Genomic DNA, 18,860 nt, shown 5'->3' with positions numbered 1-18,860 from the left:
ACCTTTAATGTTTCTTTCTCATGCTGCAAGATTCTGAAACTAATAGAATATAAATAACCTTGTCCAAGAGGCACATACTCTTCTAGGCTATATCTGAAGTGTGTGGAATTTATCAAGATCAGAGCTTGATCTTGAGCATGGAGTAGATAAAGGAACCATTATACAGCATTACAGTGACAAAATCTACACTTGGTTTGTAGCATGGGATTGTGGATAGATCTTTATCAATGCTTGAACTGATTCTCTATCAATAAAGAAACAAAGAAGAACCTTCTCATGCAAGTTAGTCCATTTTCATTTTTTTCTCCCATATGTATTTTCAATAAATCTATTTTTAGTTTTTTAAAATGTATATCTTGTTCTGGAGTTACTATTTTTCAGTTTATAGCAATGGTTTAGTATTATCAGACATGTATTGAAACTGATCCTTGTTCTTTTGTTAGAGTTTCCCAAGCTTAGTAATTTAAAAATGCACCATATCAAACAGGGATTGCTTTTTAAAGCATATATAGACGTTTACTTTAGATAAACAGATTGCATAAATTTCTGTATTGCTGCATCCTATTGGAGTAGAAGCAGCAGTAACAGAAAATAAATGAGTGTCCACACCATGGCTAATACAACCTTCCTTCCACCCCCTTTAGCTCTGTTAAAAATCATTGTCTGACCCCCATTTTGAAAGCTCTGGTTTCCCTCCCCCACACCCGTGTTCCACCAGAAAGCAGCAGAACCTGAAGAATCTGGAGGGCTTCATCTGCTATTTTCTTCCTAGCTTTTTTTTTTTTGAAGCATTACATACTGTTTGTAAGTAGTCCCCAAATCCCGTTACTTCTCCTACATGCCTTATGAAGGATTGGTCGCTATGCAACTAGAATGCATTTACTCAAACTATGTTGTTTATTATCTTCTCTGTTTTTTAAAAATGTTGAAATATAAACTAGTTTCAAAAAGAATGGGTTTTAGCCAAAGTGGATTTCAAAGACTCCCAGATTCTTTTATGATTTGAATTGAGCTAAAGCTCTTCATAATAGGCTTGACTACTCTTATCATAAAGTCAGTACTGTAGAGTAAATACATTATTTTCTAACTTAGCTTGGTAGAACAGAAAGTAAGTTCAAGAAGGAGACCATTACCACTGGGGGGAGCCACCAGACTATTTGCAACACCTCTAGATATATTCTTCAGCAAAGGATCATTGTTGTGGTGCTGGAGCTTGAGCACCTCAATGATGCCATGAGCTAAACCGTGAAGGGCCACCCAAGACGGGAAGGTCATGACAGAGAGGTCAGACTAAATGCGATCCCTGGGGAAGGTAATGGCAACCCACCCCAGTATTCTTGCCGTGAAAACTAAATGGATCAGTACAACCAGAGATATGTCGGTATACCATCGGAAGATGAGACCCCCAGGTCGGAAGATGGTCAAAATGCTACTGGGGAGGAACAGAGGATGAGTTCAACTAGCCCCAGACGTGATGACGCAGCTAGCTCAAAGCCGAAAGGACGGCTAGGGGCCAACGGTGCTGGTGGTGAACGGCGAATCCGATGTTCTAAGGATCAACACACCATTGGAACCTGGAATGTAAGGTCTATGAGCCAGGGCAAATTGGATGTGGTTATTGGTAAGATGTCAAGATTAAAGATAGACATTCTGGGCGTCAGTGAACTGAAATGTACTGGAATGGGCCACTTCACATCAAATGACCACTAGATCTACTACTGTGGACAACAGGACCACAGAAGAAATGGAGTAGCCTTCATAATTAATAGTAAAGTGGCTAAAGCAGTGCTTGGATACAATCCAAAAAATGATAGAATGATCTCAATTCGAATTCAGGGCAAGCCATCTAACATCACAGTGATCCAAATATACGCCCCAACCACAGATGCTGAAGAAGCTGAAGTAGGGCAGTTCTATGAGGATCTGCAGCACCTACTGGACAACACGCCTAAAAGAGATGTTATTTTCATCACGGGAGACTGGAATGCTAAGGTGGGCAGTCAATTGACACCTGGAATTACAGGTAAGCATGGCCTGGGAGAACAAAACGAAGCAGGATATAAGCTGATAGAATTTTGCCAAGACAACTCACTCTGCATAACAAACACTCTCTTCCAACAACCTAAGAGACGGCTTTATACATGGACTTCACCAGATGGACAACACCGAAATCAGATTGACTACATCCTTTGCAGCCAAAGGTGGCGGACATCTATACAGTCGGTAAAAACAAGACCTGGAGCTGACTGTAGTTCAGATCACGAACTTCTTCTTGCACAATTTAGGATCAGACTAAAGAGATTAGGGAAGACCCACAGATCAGCTAGATATGAGCTCACTAATATTCCTAAGGAATATGCAGTGGAGGTGACGAATAGATTTAAGGGACTGGATTTAGTAGATAGGGTCCTGGAAGAACTCTGGACAGAAGTTCGCAACATTGTTCAGGAGGCGGCAACAAAATACATCCCAAAGAAAGAGAAAACCAAGAAGGCAAATGCCTGTCTGCTGAGACACTAGAAGTAGCCCAAGAAAGAAGGAAAGCAAAGGGCAACAGTGATAGGGGGAGATATGCCCAATTAAATGCAAAATTCCAGAGGTTAGCCAGAAGAGATAAGGAATTATTTTTAAACAAGCAATGTGCGGAAGTGAAAAAAGACAATAGAACAGGAAGGACAAGAGACCTCTTCCAGAAAATTAGGAACATCGCAGGTAAATTCCAGGCAAAAATGGGTATGATCAAAAACAAAGATGGCAAGGACCTAACAGAAGAAGAAGAGATCAAGAAAAGGTGGAAAGAATATATAGAAGACCTGTATAGGAAGGATAACAATATCGGGGATAGCTTTGACGGTGTGGTCAGTGAGCTAGAGCCAGACATCCTGAAGAGTGAGGTTGAATGGGCCTTAAGAAGCATTACTAATAACAAGGCAGCAGGAGACGCCGGCATCCCAGCTGAACTGTTCAAAATCTTGCAAGATGATGCTGTCAAGGTAATGCATGCTATATGCCAGCAAATTTGGAAAGCACAAGAATGGCCGTCAGATTGGAAAAAATCAATTTATATCCCCATACCAAAAAAAGGGAAACACTAAAGAATGTTCAAACTATTGAACAGTGGCACTCATTTCACATGCCAGTAAGGTAATGCTCAAGATCCTGCAAGGTAGACTTCAGCAATTCATGGAGCGAGAATTGCCAGATGTACAAGCTGGGTTTAGAAAAGGCAGAGGAACTAGGGACCAAATTGCCAATATCTGCTGGATAATGGAAAAAGCCAGGGAGTTTCAGAAAAACATCTATTTCTGTTTTATTGACTATTCTAAAGCCTTTGACTGTGTGGACCATAACAAATTGTGGCAAGTTCTTAGTGGTATGGGGATACCAAGTCATCTTGTATGCCTCCTGAAGAATCTGTATACCAACCAAGTAGCAACAGTAAGAACAGACCACGGAACAACAGACTGGTTTAAGATTGGGAAAGGAGTACGGCAGGGCTGTATACTCTCACCCTACCTATTCAACTTGTATGCAGAACACATCATGCGACAAGCTGGGCTTGAGGAATCCAAGGCTGGAGTTAAAATTGCTGGAGGAAACATTAACAATCTCAGATATGCAGATGATACCACTTTGATGGCTGAAAGCGAAGAGGAACTGAGGAGCCTTATGATGAAGGTGAAAGAAGAAAGTGCAAAAGCTGGCTTGCAGCTAAACCTCAAAAAAACCAAGATTATGGCAACCAGCTTGATTGATAACTGGCAAATAGAGGGAGAAAATGTAGAAGCAGTGAAAGACTTCGTATTTCTAGGTGCGAAGATTACTGCAGATGCTGACTGCAGTCAGGAAATCAGAAGACGCTTAATCCTTGGGAGAAGAGCAATGACAAATCTCGATAAAATAGTTAAGAGCAGAGACATTACACTGACAACAAAGGTCCTCATAGTTAAAGCAATGGTGTTCCCCGTAGTAACATATGGCTGCGAGAGCTGGATCATAAGGAAGGCTGAGAGAAGGAAGATAGATGCTTTTGAACTGTGGTGTTGGAGGAATATTCTGAGAGTGCCTTGGACTGCAAGATCAAACCAGTCCATCCTCCAGGAAATAAAGCCAGACTGCTCACTTGAGGGAATGATATTAAAGGCAAAACTGAAATACTTTGGCCACATAATGAGAAGACAGGATACCCTGGAGAAGATGCTGATGCTAGGGAGAGTGGAGGGCAAAAGGAAGAGGGGCCGACCAAGGGCAAGGTGGATGGATGATATTCTAGAGGTGATGGACTCGTCCCTGGGGGAGCTGAGGGTGTTGACGACCGAGAGGAAGTTCTGGCATGGGCTGGTCCATTAAGAGTCGGAAGCGACTAAACGAATAAACAACAACTAGATATATTGGTAGACCCTCAACTTCAAAAAAAATGGCTGAAATCTTGCAAGATCACCTCTTGAGGATTCTGGCATTCTTGCATGAGGATTGGTGGTGAGAATCCGATCAGATTTTAATGTTGCATGAGAACTAGGGATGAGGTTTGACAATCTAGTGAGAATTTAGCCTTTTTTTATGTTGAAGAGGAGTACCTGCATCACCCACCATGTGAATGAAGAGAGGATACAGAACACATGGTGGGTGAGAAGAAGGATCATAGTAAAGGTGCTGTATCTGTACTCTACACTTTCATTAGAAGTCTGTCCAAACCTTATGTTACTCTTTGCCAGTTTGGTACCTTCCAAGTGTGTCAGAACTGCATTCTGTTCTGACTAGGATTTTATCAGAGCCAAAGGAAATTTCTAGGGTTTATTAGCAGATATTTTAAAAATGCCAAGGTACAATGTCTGAATTCCCTTCTGACAGAAATCACTTGAATATTCAGCATAGTCTTAATTAAGATTAGACTAGTAACATGCACAGGGCTTGGCACTTTGATATCAGTAGCCTCCTACACACCATCTACACATCCACAATATTTTCACATAACAAATCTGCTGTTCCAGATCTCTGAGGAAGTGCCAACATATGGAGCAAGCACAGAAAACAAACCTGGGCTTTCTGTGAATGGTGGCAAGCAATTTAATGCAGCTCTCTCTTCGACATAGGGATAACTGAATGGCACATTTCAATATAGCAAACAACTTCACAGACTGTTAACCACCATGGAGTTTTTGTTTTGTTTTAAAGACAAACAGGCAAGATTTCATTCAGTGTCTAATCTGGATTCAAGGGGCAAAATGATTTAAAGGAGCACACACAGGTACACACCCTAAGGGGACTAAGTAACATCATACCCATCACTCACCAAAGCACATAAGAGGTAGAGCTTGCTTGACCTCACTCTAAAAGATCCTCCCTTCACAGAAGCATGAAGGGAGCATGAAGGGGTGGAACCTGGATAACACCACACCAGTCTAGCTTTACGTACAGCACCTGCTGACTATAGCAAGTGAGGGACCAAAAAAAAAAAAGGATTACTGCTCTAAATGGGATGAGGGAGGGGGCAAAGATGGTGTTGGCATGTACACATAATACCCATCAGGAAAGAGATAGCAGGTAATTGGAAGAAAGATAAAACAAAAGTCAAAGTGGCAATCACAGGGCATGGTTGAAGCCCTGCCCCTTTCATGCATGCGCTGAAGGCATGTGCACGTACAAAGAGTGGGACTTTAATTATTTAAATTGATCAGAAGAATAGAAAACTCTTCAGCTGGGCTAAAAAGGTGATTGTTGTTGTTTATTCGTTTAGTCGCTTCCGACTCTTCGTGACTTCATGGACCACCCCACGCCAGAGCTTCCTGTCGGTCGTCAAAGGTGATGGGTAATGAAAATACCATTTTTTGTAGCAACCAACCTCATCTCATTGCTGGGGCACCAGGAGAAGGAACAGCATAGGAGATTCTTCTTCAAGTAATTAGTGTGAAATGGTGTAGGGCTTTAATTATTAAAATCGGCAGTGAACTGGGTTCAGAATCAGATTGCTAGCCACTGCCAATGACAAGATATAGCATGATATGATTCTATTGGACAAGAAAATTGATTTAGGGTAGGGTCATGCACAAGGAGACAGACTTAATTCTTAATGGGTGATATAACCAAAAGCAGCAGGGAGCAGGTTAAGTCTTCAACCCAATTACTGTACACCCTTAAGACAGGGCTGACCAGTCCATCAGATAGCATGAAGCCACTGCCTTGGGCAGCAGATTTGGGGTGTAATGAGAAAGCAATAAATTGTTAGCTATTTATTCTATTGAGCAGAGGGGAAATGTTTTATGGACCAAAATAATGCAACTAGGTTTTGAGTACTACACATATCAGTTGTTGGTGGGGCTAGGTGCAATTTTATGTGTTGTCTCAAGTGGCAAAATACCTTAAAATCGCCTTTTCCTTTTCTTCCTCATAATGGAATGGACACCATCTGCAAGGGTTACAACCCTACAAAGATCAGATTTGTACAGGAAATGGGTTTCCCTGTAACACTGAATGGAAGCAAAAGTTGGACTTTGAAAAAGCAGAATAGGAAGAGTATTGATGTTTTTGAACTTTGGTGTTGGAGAAGGCTCCTGAGAATATCATGGACAGCCAAGAAAACGAACAGATCATTAAACAAATCAACCCAGAGTTCTTACTCGAGGCACAAATGACCAGGCTCAAATTATCCTATATTAGGCAAAGACCTAGCTCTCTAGAGAAGGCTGGGAAAGGTGGAAAGAAAAAGAAGATGATGACCAGCAGCAAGGTGGATGGACTCAGTTACAGTGGCACCATTAGAACACTTAAAGGACCAGGTTAGGGACACATCATCATGGAGAAAATCTGTGTGGTCACTAGGAGCCGACACTGTCTTGATGGCACATAATCAAATCAATGGACAATGGAGAAAACAAGATTTTTGAAAAGCAGATCAGCCCTTACTTTCTGGAGTAGAACTCGTACCATAGTAAGAAAGAGGGCAAAAGAGGGTACAGCTTGGTCAGTGATCAGGAATGATGAGAACTGTATTCCAAAATCTGCAGGGTCACAGGCTAAGAACCCTCTAGTAACTGTGAGATCAGATCAACTTTCTTTGGGGAAGTTGGCTGGGGAAGGCTAGATTAAATAATATAGCATAAGAGATTGCTGGTGGCAAAAAGAATAAATGGTTGACTTAGTTCTTCTGATTGCAAGTATTTAATGTATTTTAAACTATCACAAACTGTTAAATCCTGATATTCCTATCTTGGAGGAGAAATGAGAAAATTAATCTTTAAAAACATTTGAAGTGTTACAGATTATCTGCATAGAAAATTCTATAAAATAGAGCTACACACTTTCAATACTGCTGGCAGAGAATAGCTCCATTGTACTATCAAAGCATGACAAATTCTGGCAGTTTTTCAGGATGCTTCCTTTAGCTTTTATGAAATGATTGGCTACAATAATTTTTGAAAGAATGCAGCAGGCATAAGAATGAAAAAAAACAACAGAAAGAATATAACTCTGTGGTTTATTGGTAGCTAGAAATAATCCACCTCTTTTTTATCTTTTTCTACATAAATGTCTTCAACTGCAATCAGGCCCTTTCTGGAGCAGAGTTACAAAAAGAAGTGGGGACAATCTGTCTTTGGGGTCATTAACATCCTGAGCTGAATCTTGGTTTGCTTTTTCAGAATGAGTGGGAGGGGGTGGGGAAACATAAGATGATTTGGTCTTTTATCATTTTAATGGCATGACAGATTAATCCTTGGAGGACAAAAACAAAGCTAAGGACTTGCAAGGCTAAGGAGTAAGTTGCAGAGCTAGGAAAAGCATCAACTCATTGTATCTCACATAACAGAAGGACAGTCCTCAGGAAATGAGATACCATTGGACACTCCCAGTATTTGAAGAATCTTGGTTTACGAGGGAAACACTGATTTTTTTTAAAAAAATACATGAGAAAACAACAAAAGAGCCTTAATCCCATCAATTTGGGCCCCTGTCCTTTTCATTCCTCTCCATATAACTTGGATGGGATCCAAATTAGGGGGAGGAGGGAAGGGGTTAGCTTCTAGCTAGTTTTGTTCATTACTAGCACAAAATAAAGGTATTTCTGATTTCTGGAGTATAGTAATTAAGATTAGCATCTGGCAGAATGTTAACCACTCAGCAAAAATGGATTTCTTATTTTCCGTAGGAAAATCAAGAAAAGAAAATGTTCTTGCTTTGACATGATCACAATCTGGGGAAAGGTCTTTAGTTCCCATTGCATTTTATCTGTGCTTCAAAGCACAACAAACTGACCTGAGGCCTTCTCCTTCAGGGGAATATTGTCTGCAGTACTCAAGTGTAAAAGATTCTGCTGCTTCTAGGTTGCAGGTGCTCCATCGAATGGTGGCAGTGTCCCAGCAGACGGTGCAGTCTTCTGATTTTATTTCAGGAGTCGGAGGAGCTGTGAATACAGGGGCATATTTGCTGAACCACAAGAAGGACTACAACTGCTACAGTTTGTACATACCAGGAGTCTGGTTATGATGTATCAGGGGAACCACAATAGATTGTTTTAAGTAATTATTTTGTTAAAGTATAGTTTTCCTCCATTTCTTTTCCTTCATGGTAATAGTCCCTCAGAAATGAAATCTAGACATTTTTCTCCCAACCTATTAAAACTTAGCCATCTACACTTCACTGTTTGCTTTTTCTTTTCGTTACAGGTGGTCTTCGCTTAATGATCACTTGTTCAGTGACAGTTCAAACTTACAATGGCACTGAACGAGTGGAGCTTACAACCTGCCCTTGTACTTACAGTTGCAGCATCCCATTGTCACTGATCACCATTTGTGACCTTCACTGCCAGCTTGTGACAAGCAAAGTCAACAGCGATCATGTGACATTGTGCTTAATGACAGCACTGGATTTGCTTAACGATGGCAAATGGTACTGTTGGAACTGCTGTGGCCAAGTAGTGCGAGGTTTGAGTCTGACTCTGACTCTGAAAACAAAACCTATCTTGAGCCAGAAGGGGAAAATGAAACTTATCCAGAGGGAATTGGGGAAATAGAAACCAGGAGTGACACAGCAGAATGGGAAAAATTGCAGATGCTGATTGGACAAACTCTGGAGGGAGGTCGGAATCCTCCAATCAGTGCTTGAAAGTGAAGGACAGAAAAGCGTGCGAGACAAAAAGCAGCCCGATTGGCTGCTGAAGGAAAATGGTGCAAAAAGGATTGCATAAAAAGGCAACCACGCCAAGAGCAAGCTGCTGGAGACAATTGATCCTTTGAGCTCACAGCCTCTGAGGAAGAGTCCTTACCGGAGTCAGAAGCCTCGTCTGTAGCCGTCGCGGAATCAGAGCCAGCTCCTCCTGCCGTTGAGGACCCACTTCCTTCACACATCGCTCCAATTGAGTCTAGTCTTGTCGATCCAGCTGAGCACAGCCTTGCTTCCAGCTCCAAGCCTCGTCTCACTGCTCCAGCCCAGTCCAGCCTTGCTTCCAGTTTCAAGCCTCATTTTGTCGCTCCAGCCACGTCAGCCTTGTTTCCAGTTCCAAGCCTAGTCTAGTCGCTCCAGCCAAGTCCAGCCTTGCTTCCAGTTCCAAGCCTCATTTCATCGCTCCAGTCAAGTCCAGCTCTGCTTCCAGTTTCATGCCTTGCCTTGCCGTTCCAGCCAAGTCCTGCCTCATCTCCAGATCCAAGCCTTGCCTTGATGTTCCAGTCGAGCCTTGCCTAGTCTCCATGTCAAGTGTCCCGACACCCTCGCCTCAAGCCTCCTCCTTGCCACGTGTTCTAGCCACACTGAATCTTGCCACTTCATTGAGGGGTTTAGCCAAGTTCTGCTTTGCTGTGTTGCCATGATCTCCTGCCATCTCTGACTCTGCAGCCTTGTCTTGTTTCCCTCCACTGCCTGGGTGGACTTGATTGAATTGCACTGCCTAATCTATTCTAAGGACTTTCATTGTTATAAATAGTTATTTGTAAATAAAGAATTTAAGAGTGATTCTGCCTGGCCGTCTCATAGTCTGAACAGGACACTAAGTGGCACAGTCATGTGACATTGCGCTTTACAACCGCATGGCTTGGCAATGGAAATTCTGGTCCCAACTGCAATCATTAAGTGAGGACTACCTGTATGATGTTTCTCTCCTCCCCTTGTTTGCTGGGTTAATGTCCATTCTGTTTTAAGAAACAGTGATCAAATAGTAGTGAGGTATATTAAAGTGAAGTTATCAGCTTTCATTCTTTTTCTATTCTGAGTGAACAATCAGGGAGACTTTTTTTAATAGTAAGTTTATTAAAGATTATAATTACAACAGCAAAAACTAATACAAACTAAAAAAAAGATAGAAGAATAAAAAGAAAGTAGGAAGTGCAGAAAAGGAAGAAAAAAGGAAAAAAGAGAGAGAAAGAAAAGTAAAAATATAATAAAGAAAAAGAACATCACAACAAATATAAACAATTTTAGTAACTTGTCACCTCCTCTCGAAATATAACAAATGATCTCTTCTTCCCATATCCCATCTCTTATCTATAAACCAATCCATAAAGCATTGTCATTTCAGTCCTGTTGTCAGCAAAAGTCCATTAAGTGTTACCAGGGATAACAACATATCTATTTTAACCTTGATCAAATAAACCATCTTTATATTCCTTCCTTTTACTTCTAACAATCTTAATCATTAGTCCATTCAAATAATGTCACAGAACTTGATTTCTTTTCATTTTTCTTTGTCCCTTCTCATGAGATTCTTCAAAATTTTAACAAGCCTCTTTTGTAAATCTAATATAGGAAAATTATCCAGGTCACTCGCTTGGTTTATTTTTTGTGTATCCCTTTTAATTATTAAAACATCAGCCAGTTTCTTTTGTATTTCCAGTGTAGCATCTTTTTCCATGTCATTCTTGTAGCCTGTCATTTCTAAATCCACTTTAGATCCAGTCTCAATCTTGTCAGGTAAAACTTGTTCCTCTTCTATAGCATCTTTTAGACACAGTCTCTCCACAGAGTCAGATGTCCCTGTTGACACTATTAAAATTAATTTCTGAGTACATTTCTCAAAAATATCCTTCAATATGTCCTATGTTAGAATATTTTGCTTCATTCTCTAATGGTAAGTTGTGTTTTCTTCTCCTTTAATTGTAATCTTCAGTTCCCTCTAGTGTCCAATTTTTAAAATCTCATCTTTTTTAAAAAAATTCAGAACAAAAGCATTTTCCAAGGGGAAGGATTATAATTAATTCCAAAATCTTATTTCAAATTTATCTGGACCCTTAGTCCATTTGTAACTTTATAAAAAAATGAAAGTTTTAATCACTCCTTTGCTGTTTATTCCAAAAAATATTTTTTTAAGTTCTTAAACTTGTAGTTAAAATGTTCTTTCACTAAGGATTGAAGGAAACTCAACAGGTTCTGTCAAACTTGTTAATCCAAAGGTTTCTAGTAGCTGAAAAGCAGTTAACAAGCAATTTCCGTAAGTGATTAAAAAAGGAAGTATGCAAACTTAGTGTCCTTTCAAAGGCACCAACCATGGTTTGAGCCAGAAGACTATTCCTTTGTCTCCCAGAGCTCTAAACCCACCAGAGACCACTATCTTGCTGGCTCCTCATGAGAAGCAGCTGTCGGGAGCACTTGTGGGCTCTTGCCCAGAGAGGTTTCGAAGAGCTGGTCTACTTGCTGGCTCTTCATTCCACTGCAGTTGTCATCTCTGCTTTTTGTGGATCCATCTTCAGCCCTCCATTTCTTCCTCCAGAAGTCAACAATCAGGGAGAATTTTGAGTGAATGGTTAGAGAGAAAGTATATCTCAACAAACATGAATGGATTGTCTTCTTAACTCTTCAAAGTATGCCCTTGGAAGAGAATTCTGAAATTGTGTAGATTATGATCTAAATTTGGTCACTGTTATATCACAGGATGACTAATTTGGATATATTGATACTTATTTGGTTATACATTAAGATGATAAAATATTTCTCTTTGTCTGTAATTTTATTGAGTCTGCTCTTATGACCATAATACAGGTTAGTTGTTGTTGACCCAAGTTCAAGATACTGTATTTGTCTTTTCAAAAAAAATCTCATCCTAAATAAAAATACAAGCAAATGAATATACTGTAAAGTGCACAGAATATTTTTGAACACCCCACTTTCTCAGATTAAGGTAATTTTACATATTTTTTGTTCTTTCTGTTTCTCTATGTTATTCTTTTTGTTCTTAAGGATATAAAAATAGCAATTTTTTTTACACAGTAGTTAACTAAAATAATAACAGAGTTAACAGGTACCGATTAAAATGCATAAGCTGTTACCTGTAGCATCTTAACACTTCCACTAGTTCTAATTATCACCTTTAAGGCTGGCTATGTTTAGTACTATACCAGTTTAACATAAGGAGATAGGAAGAGGAGACTTTCATGTTACAAATGCTAGCAGATGAGATAGTCCCATCTGAGTAATATGTAAAACTAAGGAAGACTGATCTATATAAAAGATCACACCCATGCAATTGCAGATACAGAACACGGCCTCCTGAAGGCCTCTGGTTTTAGTCATTTTATGATATGTCCTCTGTATTTCTTTTGGATACACTACAAACATCGAGGAGAAAAAGTCTCTAGAAGACCAAACAGCTTACCAGTTCTAAATATGGATTTGTCACTGGGAAAACTACATCCTGCATAATTTATAGCCATGATCCACACACTGTAGCAATGACCAGGTTCCAAATCCTCCAAAATGCAGTTACTCTCTTTCACAATGACACGATATTCTTCACTGAAGCCTACAACAAGTGAACATACACACACACAAGAAGTCATGAAAAATGCCCTTTTGCTTCATAAAACAGCAAGTGAGACATTTGACCCAAACAACAGCAGATTGGCAGAAAAACTCTACATAGCAGTTGGAAAGGGAAAAAATGAACATGGGTCATATTATAATGTGTCTCTCCATCCACTTGATTTTTTCTAATGTTCCCCTTCTATTGGAAACAACACAAAGAAAATGATTTAGACACCTATATTTGGATTTATTTAAATTCTCCACTGGACTGAGATCAGTGTGGGAATTGATGGCAAGCCCCCTTTGGGGGGCTTTCCAAGGTCAGGATCCCACCAGCCCTAAGGACTAGTAGGAAGGGAACCAAAGAATCCCATGGCTCTGACATAATCTCTGCCTGAACCACCATATATTTGCTAAATTTATTTATTTTCATTGTATTTCCTTTGTAGTCTGTACATACGATAGCAGGAAAGTGCAATTACTATAAACAACTACTGATAGATAGTAACAGAGACTAACTGAACTTATCTATAGCAGGCTATATGACAAAACAACCCCTCCCTGAATTTAGTAGCAGTAAAAATTCTGCTAAGCAACAATCTGAACTCCTCCCATCCCGAAATTACCAACAGGCTGAGTCCCTGTTGTAAAATAACATAATTTCCTCTCACGATGTATAAGAGTATTCAAGATAGTTTTATTACACTTAATGATATTACTATTATTATTATTATTAATTTTGCTTCTGTAAATTCTCCCTTTCCCCCCCTCCCCACTCAGAAACACTCACACACCACTTTGTTCTTTGCTTCCTGGGTATTCCTCCATACAATAAACCTGGAAGAAATCAATGAGATCATCTTCATTCACCGTCCAATACACAGCAATCGATGTGCTGGTCGCTGAGTTTGGATCCTGAGGCTGTAATTTTGGAGTACATGGGACTGAAAAAAAAAAGTAATCAGTTATTATAAGGATGTATGGTTCTATCAAGTAATATTTTCATTCTGTTTTTATAATCTTGCATTCATTCTGACCCATTTTTCATCTTTTTTTAAAGTCCACATGACATTTCACATATATTTTAGCACGTTCTTTACTCCATAGTCAAGGGGGGGACTTGAACCTCAAACTCTGCTTCCCAACTCAAATATAATTCTGGGCAGTGCAAATTAAGTAAGTTCACATTAGATTTAAATCAAACACATTTCTTCCACTTCCCTGCTTTTTCCATTTTTCTAGAATTGAGCGTAGAACATACAGGTGGTCCCCAGTTCAAGAATGAGTTCCATTCCCAAGGTCAGTCTGTCTATCTGTACCAGCAGGCTTTTTGGAGCTGTTCATTAAGGTCACTATATTGTTCCTTTTTACTTGTTTATATGAACACAGGACTAGCCTCAGACATTTGACTGATTGAGGCAAAGACAGCACCTCCTTTTCATCCCACATTTAGAAGTCAGCTGGATAAACAGTTGAAGTGTATTTCTCCATTGGGGCAGTGCTCTTTATGATACCTGAAGCAACACACTACTTTAGGAGAATTAGTCTAGGATTAAATGAGGGAAAAGCTTGCCTTCGCTAGCACCTGCAGCCTGGGACCTTTGCACCCTCTGCCAAATAAACTGGCCGGCCCAGAATGAATAAAATCAAGGACCCAATTCTATACATCTTCACCAGAGATCAAGCTGCACAGTGCAGTAACGTAGTAAAAATGCCTTTGGGGAAAAGAACAAAAGGATATGTGCAGTGATTTCTTGCTTGGCCTTCAGAAAATATTTAAGCTAGAAATACACAATCAGGTTTATAGCCGATAAAACTGCCTGCCTGCCATGGCATTTCCTAAAGACGTAGGAATATAGCTTAGCGATTATACTAAGAATTCTTGGATAGAAAAATACTATTCAAATAGAGATGTGCAATTTGTCTTGGAAACAGAGTTATCTCACCCAGAGAGATAGCTATTCATGAGGAAGTGACTAAATCGGTATAACTTGCTAGCATTCCAGCTAACCATGTAAAAGTCTGGGTTTCTGAAGGAAGCTAAATATATGAGAAATGGAATTTTTCAAAGAGTAGTCTAAAAATGTCACAACTCAACATCAAACTTCTTCATACAACATCTCTTCTCTTTCTTGGTAGATTTCTACTGGATGGATGAAGATTTTCCTCACCCACTTTTTCAGTTACTTTCTGACAGAATCATGAATTTCTTTGGCACAAAGCAAACGCTGACACTAGCAGATTCCCTGTGATTAAAGCAAAGAGCTCCCTGACATTCACAATATGCTTCCTTCCCATTGCTGAATAGGAACTAGGATATTTATTTAGTGGAAATGCAACCATTACTTCAGAGTCACTCCTAAGAGCCAAGAGAATGGGAACACAATTAGATACAAGGTAGAAAGCATTCCTGATTGGATCTCCCACTGTTTACCTGTTAATGGCAGTTACAGGAAGGAAGTAAACCAGTCAAGGTCCCAGGACTGGGAAAAGAGGGTTAGTCCTAATGCCATTTCTCCAATGAAAGCCCCTCCAAGTCTACTAAGCAAATAATTTGGAAACAGGAGGTATAATAGTAAAATTAAAACCAGTACTCCCCATCTAATGTTGTTATGGTCAATGAGATTCCTTTACCGTCCAAGCCTTTCTGCTGCTAAACTTTTAAAAACCGTAAACTGCAAGTCACAGATCTCTAGTTGTTGCATCTAGTTGCCAATTCCACTGTCGTTTGAACTGAAGAGCTTTTTTTAAAAAATCTACACATCAGCAAAGCAAAAGAAATGTGTACAATAGCAAAGCCCCTGCTATACCACTTCCACAATGGAGAGCCTTGATTTTTCAACTATCTCTAACTTTTTGTTTTGTTTTTTGGTGGACTGATTAGGTTGGTTTCGGAAATTTAAAGACTTTTCAATGGGTTGATGTTCGCACAACAGTCATGTAATCCAAAACAAATTTTGGTCATGTAATCCATGTAATCATGTAATCCAAAACAAATGTCATGTAATCCAAAACAAATTTGGGATTGATTGAAACTAATGCTGCCCTGCTCACTGTTGACTGAGTTACACAACACCATTGATCCAAAAAAGTGTATTGTTCAAGACTGGCTAGAGGCTGTATTGAGTAATCTTTTTCATGTAAGCACATGTTTCTAGTCAATAATCAATAGCTTTCCCCTCACCAGCACAACCAGACTGAATCACAACAGAGCATCCTATGTCAGGATTGCAAATCTATTTTTATCTTCACCTCAGGTCTGTGGAGCACTGGTGACTTTTACATTCAAGCAGGAACACACCAGTGAAAATCTACACCCAGGCAGCTATACTGTTGCATATGCACTCACTTCCTTTGTACAACATTCCATGTAATATTTAGGTGGAAACTGCTCAATTTTTTCTTCCTTGCATTGTCCTACAGCTCTTATAATATTCACTACAAGCATTTCTTGTTGTTTTTAAAAGAGGGGACAATTGCTTCTAGCTTCATATATGGAGGAGCCACATCAACAGAATCAGAAAGGAACTATAATACCTGTAATGGCTGAAATGCTGGACAGGATAACCCCCTGTTTAATTCCTCCTCAGCAGTGAATCTCACTCAGTCATGAATTACTATCTCTGAGCCCAGACTTGAGGAACATTGTTTGTCTCAAGGGGCAAGTACATTTGGGATGCTCACCAGCAACTGAAGGGACCATCACCCAAACTGGGTGTCACTGTAATCCCCTTTTTTTTTGTAGCCACATTTCTAACTTAAAGTGATGTATACACCATATACCTTCACTAGATATATTACCTGTGCGGGGGGGAACGATAGATGGTTCTCAAGATGTACCAAACTAGAACTTTCAGGAGGGGCATCCCTTGGGTGGGGCAAGAAAATTAAAAAAAAAAAATCAGGATGGCAGCCATGGCCTACAGCTGAAGCCTTGCCTTTTTATCCCTGTCATGATGCACATTAAAAAGTGGTGGAGCTTTGATTGTACAGACACGGCTGCCCTCTCAACATTTTTTACCCCCTTGTGGATGTCCCACCTGTCAGCATCCCTAAGAAACATGACCAATGATCAGGGATATTGGGAGTTCTAGTCCAGTAACATCTGAAAGACCACTGGTTTCCTATTCTTGCACTATACACTTACTTGCGCATATAGTTCTCAGCTTTCTGAAAATGTCCTTTGCATGTCAATTAAGCTTTCTTTTCTTTTTAAGTCTTGGGTAGTAAAAATTAAGTTTTGTTAAATAAAATATCAAATGGAAATGGTTCTATTGAGAGAGAGGCAGTAGCCATCAGAGGGGGAAGGTTTAGCCTGTTTCTCCCTGGCAGTGACCTTCCCCCACCTTGAAATTGCCTTCCTCCTCATGTCCTTAAGATTCTGGAAGCACCAAAAGAAGTAGAAGAGAATTTGGTCTTTTCATATAATGTATCTTTATTCACATGGAGTTTTTGCAGCGTCCATGATACAATGAGTGATCCAACTTCCCTTCTTAATATAAATAAAGAGCGTGCTGTTCCTTCTCCAGCTTTCTTCCCCACCATAATCTAAACACTTAGGCACAATCAGCCTTTGCTTCAAACTCAGCTGATTACTAATTACATGCACAAGCTTGCAACTCCAAATTTCCTTTCCCAAACACGTTCCTTTTTGGGCTTTGATACATTCTCAACACTCTGATCGAATGGTTTGAAGGGCTTCTTACCAGGCATGTGTTGTGAAGTCCTGTCACTATTTGTAAAGCTACCTGCACAAGGTTCAAACTGTGAGAAAGCAGCAGGCATCTTTTCCAAAGTCACAATTTTTTCCACAGCAGAAAGTAACCTATACAAATGAAAATATATGCACCTATTTAGAAGCATTCTAAGAATATCCAGTTAACAAGACGTGCAATTTCCTAGATCAGGCCTGTGCAAGCGGTGAGTCATCAGTCCAAACACAGCTTAATTAGCCATTTAGTTCACTAGTAAATAGCACTCCATTTATTACATGGTGCTGGCACTCTAAGAACAGCACATGGCAGAGCAGGAAAGAAGAGAAATCACCAGCCTAGCAGCAAAGGAGAGATGAGATCTCAAAGAGGCCCTGAGCTTTAATGTGTGTCACATGCAACATCAAAGTAGGTTTATACTGATCACAGTTTAGATTTTTTTTTAAAGAAGACTTCTGTTCCTTGTGATTTATTTCTTTTTTCCTCTAGAACAATGTTTCTCAACCTTAGCAACTTTAAGGTGTGTGGACTTCAACACCCAAAATTCCCCAGCCAGCATGCTGGGTATGATATGTGTGATAGGATTTTTAAACCATATTTTTAACCAACAAAAATGGCTTAGTTCACACAGCACACCAAACCAAAAAACAAACAAACAAGCCATATTATGGCTTAGATAATTGGATTCCTTACTTGCTCAAATATTCATTTTGCCCAAAATAACATTCAAGGTCTTGGTTTAGAGGCCCCCAGCAAACCATAGCTTGTCAGAAGTTGCTGGTTTGTCTAACAAATGACGATTCGGCTTTACACAGTATATTTCAACCATGTGTAGCTAAAACAATTTTGAATATGCTTTTGAAGAGAATGAGTCAGATTAAATTTAGGGTACCTTCAGGAATCACTTCTCTCCTTCGTTCCCAACAATGTTTCTATGTTCCTATAATACACTAGGCTAAAAGGTGGATGGTTTCAATCCAACCAACTTGGTTAATTCAGTAACTACATATAAGTAACCCACAGTTAACTTGTTATGCAAATAGAGCTATATTATATTATCTGGGGAATTCTGGGAGCTGAGGTCCAAGCACATCCAGAGAATGCCTTAGACGTTTTCAGGTAGCAAAAGAGGACATGTAACATTCATCTCCTCCTTGCTGTACTTTTTACCTTCATCTTTTGCCTCTTTCCACCGCATTTATGGCCTTAGTTACACCACTCACCTACCTCATCTGCAGGCAGAAAAGGCACAGGCAAATGGCAGAAATGAAGAAACAGCTGATATATTCTCAAAACCCTCTTTGAAAGGGAAGGGCTAGTGATCAGACCTAACTGCCCAGTTCGGAAGCCCAAGGTTGTTAAGGTCAAAACACACATGATGAAAAGTACAGAGACTGAAGGGATGAAAACTGAAAGCAGGAAGGT

General features: G+C 39.8%; 1 protein-coding gene across 3 annotated transcripts in view; it reads right to left on the bottom strand.

Moving 5' to 3' along the window:
- The window catches only part of CMYA5 (cardiomyopathy associated 5), a 61,951-nt gene that overhangs the window by 20,937 nt on the left and 22,154 nt on the right, over positions 1 to 18,860 (bottom strand). Inside the window, exons 5-8 of one of the 3 annotated variants that reach the window (XM_063295569.1) lie at positions 17,430 to 17,548; positions 13,518 to 13,667; positions 12,575 to 12,721; positions 8,251 to 8,398 (exon numbers count right to left, since the gene is read on the bottom strand). In XM_063295569.1, coding sequence (XP_063151639.1) covers positions 8,251 to 8,398; positions 12,575 to 12,721; positions 13,518 to 13,667; positions 17,430 to 17,548 — 564 coding nt within the window. Of the gene's footprint in view, positions 1 to 8,250; positions 8,399 to 12,574; positions 12,722 to 13,517; positions 13,668 to 17,429; positions 17,549 to 18,860 lie in introns of those variants that run through there. The other 2 variants (XR_010067349.1, XR_010067350.1) reach the window with 2 other exon arrangements.

The sequence above is a fragment of the Candoia aspera genome, chromosome 2 (assembly GCF_035149785.1).
Source record: "Candoia aspera isolate rCanAsp1 chromosome 2, rCanAsp1.hap2, whole genome shotgun sequence".
NCBI lineage: Eukaryota > Metazoa > Chordata > Lepidosauria > Squamata > Boidae > Candoia > Candoia aspera.
Note: the sequence above shows the minus strand (reverse complement) of the source record. Positions and strands in the feature narration are given on the sequence as shown.